Source organism: Sparus aurata, chromosome 22 (genome assembly GCF_900880675.1).
Source record: "Sparus aurata chromosome 22, fSpaAur1.1, whole genome shotgun sequence".
In the NCBI taxonomy this organism is placed as follows: Eukaryota; Metazoa; Chordata; class Actinopteri; order Spariformes; family Sparidae; genus Sparus; species Sparus aurata.
The window spans coordinates 5,035,117-5,046,749 of record NC_044208.1 but is presented as its reverse complement, the minus strand read 5'-3'; the positions used below and the strand labels follow the sequence as shown (position 1 = coordinate 5,046,749).

Below are 11,633 nucleotides of genomic sequence, written 5' to 3'. Positions count from 1 at the left end.
GAGTCTATCAATAAGTCATTCCCTTTTTACAAGGTATTGCACTTGCTAAATATAAGACTCGAGAGGGTCCTGTCTGCAAGCCGAGCACGATGTGGCCTCATGATGACCCCACCATGGCTGAGGACCCTTTCCACAGGGGCACTTGAGGCTGGCACTGAAAGAGCTCTAGATGCGACAGGAAAAAGTGCAGGGAGGACGCCCCTGTTTGCATCCCAAAAGGACAGACAAGCCTGTCCACAACAAAGACCAAAATAGTTATTCAATTGTGTCTCTGGACTGCTGGGTGTGTTCTGCTTGCGACGTTTTCTGTACTCTGAGAATAACCCAGTGCTCTCTTCCTGCTGGTTCTCAACCTCTTGGAATCCAGGATGCTGGGGTGTTGTGTCAGGTGCCACCTCATGTAGAATCAGATCTAATAAAAACAAAGACAAAAAACAAGAGTTAATTTAAAAAGCAAGTGTGACAACAAGCCCATGATTGTTAGAAAGTGAGCTTCCTCATTCATCATTTCAAAGCTCAGTACGTTATGATTGCAGAAAAAAAAGCTCTAAAAGATTTTGATTCACAAAACATTTGTATAAATAACAATATGATAAATGTTTAATGTCCATAATTTGATAATGATAATGCAAAGACATGCCTAACTGTAAAGCATGTTGTAAAAAAAATACATTCACTGACCTTTCACCATGTCAGCAATGTCATTCTTTATGTCATCAGTGACGAGCACGTCATGCTGAAGCCACATCATGGAAAAAGTTGGGCCCATCACTGCTGCTCTGATGTAGAGCGGGTCTGCAAATGGCAGCTCTTCTCCTGGTGCCGCTGATAACATCTTCACATTAACAAATATCCCTCGGAATCTTTTCTTCAGAGAGCACTGCATGCTATGGATCATGCTTCCCAGGAAGCGCATTTGCTGTTTCAGTTTCTCCAAATGGTGGTTTAGTGATAATACACGGGAGGACAGAGCTGACCGTCACAATCTTCTCTCCCTGCACTGTAAAAAATGTCCGTAGAAATTACGGTAAAAAACTGTCAATAGCAACAGTAAAGTGTATATCACTGTAGTAAATACATTGAATTACCGTAAATCAAGAAACAGTAAATAACTTAAATTTTACAGCCTTACTAAGTAGAAAATACGGAATTTACTGTGAATGTTACACTGTAAGAAAAATCTGTGTATTAACAGTTGAATGATTGTACATTTTAACAGATATTGTCCATTAATGGGATTCACAGGTTTATTTCTGTAAATTTACATCCCGAATTGCATTATGGGATTTTGATCTCCCAACCAACCTCTCTTGGCGGTCATTGTTTGCAAGGGTCTGCATTTCGTTCGTGGTAAGGAAAAAAATAATTAATTAACAATACAGTAGAAATCAATCAATAATAAAGCAACTGTTTTATTAACAGTAGGTCTAAAGGAGTTGGAAAAGTTATATTCTGGAATAGTCAAAATACGGCTCAGATATCACGTTAATGTTTGCTAGCACTAACGGTAGCTCGCAACGTTAGTCTAACGTTAGTTATACTCTATTGTAAATTAAAACACTTGGTTTAATTATTTTAAATTTAGAAAAAGAGAAATGAATTAATTGTTTGCAAGATTAGAAACAGCCGCTTTGTAACGTTATATGAGCCTGTCTGTCGTGATAGAGATCGCTCGTCAGTTGGTCATCATCTGAGTTTACAGTATAATTTACAGTATTTTCTGTCAACCGCACGTGACGTCATAACTCAACCGCCTCCTCACTCACTGTGCGTCTGTCAACGCAGGTCCGTCAAGGTCTCACTCGGCCCTCTTCACTTCACCTCAAGGTAAGCCAATAGATTGAACTTTCAAAGTAATATTAAATACATAGGCTGTTATATTATATAAAGGTTCATGTTAGTAGATCAGAGTAAACGTTCGCTAAAGTATTTTACTATGGTCTCGCGACTAGCTAGCTACGTTAGCTTTAGCTAGGTTGGTCTGTTAGCTGCCTGTTGTCCCGTTGTTGACACATTACATTTTCATTTTGACCTATTGACCGCGGAAATATGGCTTTATTTCACCGGAGCAGACGGGTAAAGATTGTGCAGCCTCAGCTGACGTTAAGTTAAATAACATAGCAGCCTTAAACAAGAAAATAAAAATACGTCAGTAGTGTAAAGTAACACTAACGTTGCCATATTTTCCGGACTATAAGTCGCGCTTTTTTTAGTATAGTTTTACTGGCCTAGCGACCTATATTTAGAAGCGACTTGTATATCAAAAATATACGCTATGTCATCTATGACCACAAGAAGACGGCAGGGAGACTTTTATTTCTAAATCCTTCCTCATTCAGTAGCTCATCTTCATCCTCGTCACATGCAGTTCTCTTGCTGCGCTGTCAGACCTGGGTCTCTGTCTCCATTGCGCCGTAGCGCTTCACTCCCATTCGAGTCAGTTCAGAGTATTTTCACAACGTGCGCTGGTCTGTCTCTGTCTCTGTCTCTGGACATGGAGCAGAGACCCAGGTCCGACAGTGCAAGGCTGTCCCTCTCTGAAGCAGAGGATGAGGTCAGCTTCACACCTGTAAGTCTTAACAGACAGTCCACACAAGTTGAAGGAGTTTCGGATCAAATCCCCATCAGTTTGTTCCAGGACTGAGTTGTTTTTCTTTATCCTTTTTTCTTTTTTTAACCCAGTTTGTAGTGGGTTACTTAGTTCCAGCCTTTATTTGTTTGTGCACACAAAGCCCTGGCCATTATATGAGACCTGGCTATTAATTGAATGTCTCAAAAATAAATGCGACTTATAGACCAATGTAGGGCTGGGCGATAAATCGGCAAAATCGATTAATTCGAGTTTTCGGTTTAGGACGATTTAAAAAAAATGAAAATCGTGTTTTTACTTAACTTGCTCCGCCGCCACTCCTCATGGGTTCCCGTAGTTCATAGTCTGCTCCGCCCCCAGCATTGACTTTCCACTGATACACAAAATCAACAACGTGCAGCGAGCTCGTTCCTAACACGACACCGTCTCGTTAGTAGTTTGGTTTTGTAGCGTCGTAGCCCGAACAAACCACGGTCAGCTGCAAAGTTTGTTCAAAGGCTGTTGTGACTAAAGACAGCAGACCGACATTTATTTCAGCCTCTCAAACAGACGCATGTATCACAGTGGGACACTTGTTCACTACGAGAAGACCGCAGCAGCCCACAAATACCTGCTATACAGCAGCTAACATTAGAGGAATCATTTAATCATTGTGTCCAGTATGAGAAGAAAGGGTCCCGGTGGACAGTTGTTACAGATGCAGTCACGTTGCATATCGCTAAAGATATGGTGGAGGTTCATCCACACGCTAAAAATGTTCGACCCCAGGTTTGTGCTACAAAGCCACAACGGGTCATTATGTCTCAAGCCAGAGGAAGCAGACAGGCTCATCCTCCTGGCCAAAAATGTGTTAAAAACAAAGCAAGCACACATCTCATGTCCTGTACATCTACCAGCATGCAGTGTTTACTATGGAATGCATGCAGATGTTTAATTAAGTTTACATATCTTCAGGGATATAATATACTATTTGGAGACAAAAGGCACCTTTTGTAAAATAAAGTATTTAATAAAACTAATGTTAACACTTTATCAATACCAATATGGAAACTGATCTGTTTTTATAATAGCAAGCAATCTGACATGTTAAATATGTTTACAAAAGCATTTTATCAATAAGGGACACATTCCTTTTAAAAGGATGCACTTTTATTTATTTTTTCAAATGAGTTTCAAGCTGCACTCTTACAACAGCATGGCAAATTTGTTTAGAATCATAGCATTGAAATAAAATGCAATGCTTTTAATAATTTCTTTGTAATTTGAAATTTGTTCTTGAGAAGGATAAAAAAAATCGCTTAAAATCGTAAATCGAGTTTGGTGTGAAAAAATCAGAGATTCAATTTTTAGGCCATATCGCCCAGCCCTAGACCTGCGCGACCTGTATGTTTTTTTCCTCATCATGGCGTATTTATTGACAGATGTGACTAATACTCCAGTGCCAAATATAGTGCGGACAGAATACGGCACTCATTTTTACTACTGAATATCAGACTGGCATCAGAGCAGAGCATAATGTTATATTGGGCAAATTTTTATAAAAATGTATTTATTTTCTAATTTATTTATTTAAAATATTTTTCTTTGCAGCCAGTGCAGTATTTTCTTGTTTTTTTCTTTTCAGATAATTGTTCATTACTCATAATTGACGTAAAAAAGTTCAATTAATCTTGAATTTTGCCATAATCTGATGCAGTTTCGGGGCGGAAAATAAGGGAGAAGGTGAAAGAAACAACATTGGTGAAACCCTAATATGCTGCAATTCATTTCAAGTAACCTGGAACACTTTTTTTTGCAATTAAAAAAACCTGGTGCAGTTTTGGGAAAAAAATGTAATAGTCTGTGTTCAATAAAGCCAATATCAGTGTTTTCAATTCAAATATGAAAATATTTGTTGGCTAAAATTACTGTACTTGTTTTCAGGTGAACATCTACCCAACACAAACCTGCCACCTGTCAGTGTGCAAAAGTTCTTTGGACGGCTAAACCACGTGGCACCCCAGAAGCCAATCCATTGTGCCTCAGTGCAGGTACCATATGGAATACGAGGATCTTTCCACATTATTATTACTTTTTTCTTTTTGAATAATGGAGTGAACAGGTTTTGGACTCTACCATTGACACTACCTTGGATATCATTCTTTTTTTTTTTTTTTTTTTTTTTTACACTTGCTATGACACTTCATTGTGGTATCTGTGAGTTCACATGTGCCTCAGTGTCTGCCTATTTAAAACATTGCAGGACCCATAGAAACATTAGCCGGGCAGTTTTTCCTTGTGGTTTTCCAGATTGTGGAAGAAGCTTTACCTCTTACAATTCCTTTAATGTGCACTTGACCAGAAATCACCATGAGGGGAGGAAACAGTCTTTTAATCGTAACATATCTGTACAGTTGAAGTGTTCTTGGGAATTTTGTGGCAAAGAGTGTGGAAGCATAAAATGTCTTGTAGCTCATCTTAAGTTTCATATGAAAGAGGGTCTTGAAGTGACATGTCCTTATAGTGGATGTGGAAAGACCTTTAAAATCATATCTACTTTTACATCTCATTTGTCAAGATGTCATAAGCAGTGTGATGTTACACATATTTGTCAAGGTCATATCAGTGAGACAGAGTATGTACATACTGATTCTGATAATGGGCCAGGGTCATATATTGATGATGAAATCCACCATGATGATGGAGAGAGTGCAGCAGGGCAGCAAGATAGAGATACTAGCCCAGGGTCAGCCGAGGATAGATACACCGAAAACATGGCTCTTTTTTTTCTTGGCTTACAAGCCAAGTATCTTGTCCCGGCATCTACAATCTCAAAGATTGCAAGTGAAATGAGAGTGCTTCAGGACATCCAGCATGAGTTTACTATGGATTTGTTTTCAAGAGGTCTCCAAAAATATGGCGTACCTGATGAGGCTTTACAAAATCTAGGGCAACATGTATATGAGCAAAGCCCAATGCAGAACACACTACATACAAATAATGGCAGCTTAACCACACACCACAGAAGACTTCAGTATTACAGGAAAGAGTTCAACTTAGTTGAACCTGTACAGATACATTTAGGCCGTGATGACACTGGCAAACAACGACATTTTCATTATGTTCCCATCTTACAAAGCTTAAAAGCTCTCTTGGCAAATGAAGGTGTGCGGCATCAAGTGCTACATCCCATACCTGCCAATGAAAACATGCTACATGATATTGGAGATGGGCATGTCATCAAATCAAATGTTTTGTTTTCATCTGATCCGCACGCTCTTCAGGTCATGCTGTTTCAAGATGCTTTTGAAGATGCTAACCCCTTGGGGTCTGCCAGGCAAAAGCATAAAGTTCTTGCGGTGTACTACAGTCTAGCTAATGTCTATGCCCATAACAGATCCACTGTTGATTCTATCCAGCTGGTATTACTTTGTTTGGAGAGGGACTGTAAATGGTTTGGACCTGACACAGTTTTTGACACTTTGATGTCAGACTTGGGTGACTTGGAGACAACAGGCATTTGTGTTGAAGGGAAAACCTTCAGAGGCAGTATCGCCTGTGTTATAGGAGACAATCTTGGGTCCCACTATCTTGGAGGATTTACCGAAAACTTTAGCAGATCAGAATATTTTTGTAGGAATTGTCATGTCAGAAAAGCGGACTTTCAAAGAAATCCTCTTTCTACAGCCACTGAGAGAACACCAGCTAGTTACAGTGAATCATTGCAAGAGTTGCAAAATAACCCCGATCTGAAAATGCATCAAGGCATCAAGTCAAACAGTGTTCTCAACAAGCTCACACATTTCCATGTTTGTGCACCAGGACTCCCACCTTGCCTTGCCCATGATTTATTTGAGGGCATAGTTGACTATGATTTGGCGATGTACTTGCAGTTCCTAGTAAAAACAAGGAAATGGTTCAGTTATGATGTACTTAACAGCAGGATTGTGACCTTCAAAGGAGAGAGTAAGAACAAGGCCAATGTTTTACCTACCAGTGGGACAAAACTTGGCGGGCATGCTGCCCAAAACTGGTGGCTGCTTAGACATTTACCAATACTGTTAGATGACAGAGTCAGAGACCGCAAGGATGAGGTCTGGCAACTCATACTGCTTCTGAGACAGGTGGTTGAGCTCGTGTGTGCTCCCACACTATCAGAGTCACAGGTTGCATACATGAAGGTGCTTATTGAGGAGTACCTGGAAACGAGATATATCCTCTTCCCTCTTACACAGCTAAGACCCAAACACCATTATCTCTTACATTACGCAGATCTCACACTACAGTTTGGACCTTTAATTCGCACATGGACAATGAGATTCGAGAGCAAGCACAGCTATTTTAAGAGGTGTATTCGAGCAAGTAAAAACTTCATGAACATCTCAAAATCCCTCTCAGAGAGGCATCAGCTACTGCAGGCCTACCAAAGCTGTGGCAATGTGTTCTGCCCTGAGTTGATCATGTCTGACTGTACAAGGTTTTACTCAGACTTGTATGATAGTCAGGTTAAGGGTGCATTGACAGCGTTTAATGTCTCACATTCAAATGCAGTTGTGACAGACAGAATTACTGTACGAGGCACATGTTATGCAAATGATATGCTTGTCATTTTGAGCTGTGAACTTGGAAATGTAACTGTCGGGCTGATTGCATGCATTGTGGTGAAAGAAGAAAAGTCAGTGCTCCTTGTGCTTAGACAGAAAAGTGCAAGCCTTGATCCAGATCGTGGTGTTTTTGAAGTAGAGAGTGTGGGGGGTCCTTTTACTTGCAAAAGAATTGATGAGCTTCTTGATTACTTTCCAGTCAGGCATTACCATAGAGGTGGCAGGCAGCTGTTTGTACTTAAACACAGTCCACCATGGAGCATGTAAGGCACACGATCAGAAGAACACTGCTTTCACTGGAAGAAGAGCAAGTGGACATTGTTATCACAAAGTTGATGGACCTTGGAGTCACAAATCTTGACGACTGTACGTTTTTAAAAGCGGAAGACTTGGATGGGATTTTGCCACCAATACAGTCCAGGCGGCTGATCAATGCATTCTGCTCAGGTACTTTGTTTCTGTTGGTTTGTCTGTCTGTCTGTCTGTCTGTCTGTCTGTCTGTCTCCCCTCTCTTGTGTCTGGCTATCTCTGTCAGTCTGCCCCCCGCCCCTTGTCCGTGCATTTCCTCTCTCCCTCTCCCAAATTGAAACATGTATGTTAAACGAACACACACACTCCCTCACACACTCTCACTCCGTCACTCCCTCACTCACTCACTCACTCACTCACTCACACAAATTCTCACACTCTCTCTCACACACTCACACAAATTCTCACACTCTCTCTCACTCACTCACACAAATTCTCACACACTCTCTCACACACTCACACAAATTCACACACTCTCTCTCACTCACTCACACAAATTCTCACACTCTCTCTCACACACTCACACAAATTCTCACACTCTCTCTCACTCACTCACACAAATTCTCACACTCTCTCTCACACACTCACACAAATTCTCACACTCTCTCTCACACACTCACACAAATTCTCACACTCTCTCTCACACACTCACACACTCTCTCACAAAATGCCAAAACTGGGTTGAGTCTGCCTCACAAGTAGTAGGGCTGCTTGAATATAGTAAAAATAATGTTCTTCTCTTCTCCTCCAGTTGGTCCAGTTCCCAGTGGATCCAGTTCCACCGAGCATCCGATTGGGACACTAACAGCTACGACACACATGAATGGGACACCAGCTACAACACATATGAATGAGACACCAGCTACAACACACATGATGGGAACATCAACTATGACACATACAGAGAAGTTTCAAATCCCATGGCAGAAGTTCCCAGTTAAAATGATGACTGCACTGAAGGAGAGGAGGAGACCACAACCAAAAGATAGAAGACACATGATTAGGATCATCATGGAAGACATGATGGCTTCTGACATCAGGCCAGGCAGAAGCAAGTTGAAGCAGGTTGCACAACAGCTGGTTGAGAGATACCCGGATTCCTTCTTAGATAAGTGCGGGACAAATGTAGTGGGTCAAGGTTTTGCATCCCTCGTGGTACAAATGGAGAACCGAGTAGAGAATGTCAGACGGCAGTACGGTGTCAGCACTAGCTCTGAAGGAAGACCTAAGAAAAAACTCAAGTCATCAGACTATTATGGCTGCAGTAACTGGCAACCTGTGGCACCAAATGGCTCTGATGATGAAGAAAAAAAGAAAATGCTGCAAGATGCATATAAAGAAAATCTTCTATCTGAGATTGACATAAAGAGGGTAATGTCAGAAACATACAGCGCCCAACGCATCACTCTGAATAACCAAGACAACGTAATCAAAGTCATGGAAGAATGGCCGTACTTGTTTGAAGCCACCCATCTACTCGACCACACAGAGAAGTTGATCGGATTTCCTGTCCAGACGAAACTGCTGAACCAGATTGAGGAGAAGGGCAAGACCATCACTGAGTTCCTTGTTAGCAAGGGAATCACGGGAGTTACAGCAGACCCATTGAACCTCCTCTGGGGCCTGATCAAGTACCTTGGAGAGGATCCAAACGTGTTGCTACTAAACCAAGAAGTGAGTACAGCATACATAACCTAATTTATTTTAGATACAGAAGAAGGGGAAGCTAGATAACCATGTTACCACTCTTAAGCATTAAAGTTATAGTTGTTAATCCTGTTGAGATACATGATTTGTTATACTGGGAGAAATGGTCCTTCTATCCTGAGAGTTATCAATACCTTATGTATTCAGAAAAAGGAACAAAAATAATCAGATCTCTGTGGCAGCTGCAGGACTGACAAAACTCTGACCAATCCATGCTTTTTACTCTAAAAAGGAAAAACCAATCAGATGCCTTCATGTCTAGTTCTGTCTACGCCAAATCAAGCTGCCATCTCTCTCCCTCCTCCCATGTGCATGACCAGAGTCTTCACCTTTGTCCGCAAACGGGAAAGTCATGGTTTCAGAGAGAAGTCTGAGGAAAGGGGCTGGGACTTTTGACTTGTATGTTTTCAAAATGTAGCTAGTACTGTTTTTCCAGGCTCGCCAACCCTACCTTTAAAAGAAGCTTGATGTGGTTTCGACAGTGTCTTCAAGAATCCAGTATGCACTGCACGGAGTACGCCCTATGAGAGTGTTTATTTACCATATGACCATTCTGTCTTCACTTACAACAGGATGCCTCAAGAGAACTGCCAAGCACGCCATGTATCATCATCGTAGGTAAGTATGTTTACAGTATAGGTGTTGTATAGGCTGTTTATTTCATTGCTCATCTTAAATACTTATATCAAAAAACTGAATGTGAATCACGTAATTTGAAATTTAAAGTGAAACTCTCGCCAAAGAGCAACCAAGGCTTGATTTGGGATTGAATATGAGTCGAACCTTCGTGTGAAAGCATAATTAGGACTAAAGAGACACTTTTAAGATTTACCGTAGTTTCGGTTTTGGGCTCGTTAATTTTGAACGGGAGTGCATGGGGCATGATATGCTAGCATCAAAATCTCTATTTTTAGAACACTAAGAAGGCTCGACACAACATGAAACTTTGCTCGTAGCATCACCAGGGTCTCTACTCATGAACAAGGGCATTGAGAACGTCGATCCCCGAGTGCGACCGGACAGGCATGCTTGAGGAGCGGTTCACCATTACTCTCCTGCCTGTCCGATCACACTCGGGGATCGACACTTTTTGCCTGCCTGACGGCAACGCGCAGGAGGTGCAGCAGCTAACGTGAGTAGTTCAAAAACCTTCTTTTTCATAAACTCTATGTACACAATGTTCTCAATGCTCTTGTTCATGAGTAGAGACCCTGGTGATGCTACGAGCAACGTTTCATGTTGTGTCGAGCCTTCTTAGTGTTAGTGCTTATAAGATTTTGATGCTAGCATGTCCTGCCCCATGTACTCCGTTTCAAAATTAACATGCCCAAAACCAAAACTACGGTAAATCTTAAAAGTGCCTCTTTCGTCCAAATTATGCTGTCACACGAAGGTTTGACTCATATTCAATCCCAAATAAGTCTTGGTTGCTTTTTGGCGAGAGTTTCACTTTAATCGGTGAACTGCAATAACTGCATTTGGAAAAATTTATCTGAATAGCATAATTTTTAAACAGAATTCATTTGCTCTGAAACCTTATTCAGTTATGGCAATTCAGATTTGCTTCATGTCATTCAAATTGAGCAATATAAGTTTTTCAAATTCAGTCTATAGTAACATGCATCTCTGCACATAAAATGTGTGTTGTCTTTTTGTATTGTATTTTGCAGATGAAGGACAGTACAAGCTGGCAGTGGATCAGGTTATTTTTAACAAGATCATTAGCTGTCCACTGGTGGCCTTCAGCTGTATGTTCAGCATCTTTTATGTGTTAAACATAAAATACCCAAAAGAAGCAGCCCTGACACTGGAGTTCATCCAGAGGTATGTTTTGGCAATGCCCATATATCGTGTACTGTACTGTACTTAATGTTGCAATACCAAGTGGCATGATACATTTTGTGTTTGCCACAGGAGCCTGCTGGGTATCAATCCAGAGAGAGGATCAAAGGCTGAAAAAAAAGGTGCCAAACAGTACAATGTCCCCCCAAAACTGCTGCGATTCCTGTCGGATCTGAACGACTTTACGAATCCTTGGAAGATATAAAGGTTATTACACACTCTTCTTTGTTACTAACACACTCTCTCTCTTGTCTGTCTCACTCAAATCTTTGGTCACGAGTCTAAATCAAGTTTCAAGTCCCTTAAAAATTAAAGCCTTGTTGTAATGAGCCTTACGGTGGCCGGGAGGTGCAAACCAAAATTACAAAATGTGAAACAAATCTACATTTCAGAAAACAAATTTACATTTCAGAAAACAAATTTACATGATACAAAACACTTTTACAAACGCCGAAACAAATTTACAAATAAACATCAACCGGAAAGGGAATGTACCAACTCCGGGGTTGAACCGGAAGTAGTTCCGACTAAGCGATCTGATTGTTTAACAAGACATTTTGACCGTGCTCAAATCAGCATGACAGCACGCCTGACTCATTACT

At 40.9% G+C, this 11,633-nt stretch overlaps 1 protein-coding gene across 3 annotated transcripts; it reads left to right on the top strand.

The window, feature by feature from the left end:
- Positions 1-1,282: 1,282 nt before the first annotated feature.
- Positions 1,283-11,378, top strand: LOC115574183 (uncharacterized). Of its 3 annotated transcripts, XM_030405516.1 has the most exons (8): positions 1,283-1,350; positions 1,786-1,827; positions 4,514-4,620; positions 7,373-7,620; positions 8,234-9,156; positions 9,762-9,807; positions 10,860-11,013; positions 11,104-11,378. In XM_030405516.1, exons 4-8 carry the CDS (start codon positions 7,428-7,430, stop codon positions 11,234-11,236), a joined length of 1,449 nt encoding a protein of 482 aa, XP_030261376.1. In that variant the 5' UTR covers positions 1,283-1,350; positions 1,786-1,827; positions 4,514-4,620; positions 7,373-7,427; the 3' UTR covers positions 11,237-11,378. The 3 variants fall into 3 exon arrangements, with proteins under 3 accessions (XP_030261376.1, XP_030261377.1, XP_030261378.1); XM_030405517.1 differs by lacking the exon at positions 1,283-1,350 and having other exon boundaries at positions 1,682-1,827; XM_030405518.1 differs by lacking the exons at positions 1,283-1,350; positions 1,786-1,827; positions 4,514-4,620 and having other exon boundaries at positions 7,110-7,620.
- The last annotated feature ends 255 nt before the right edge of the window (positions 11,379-11,633 follow it).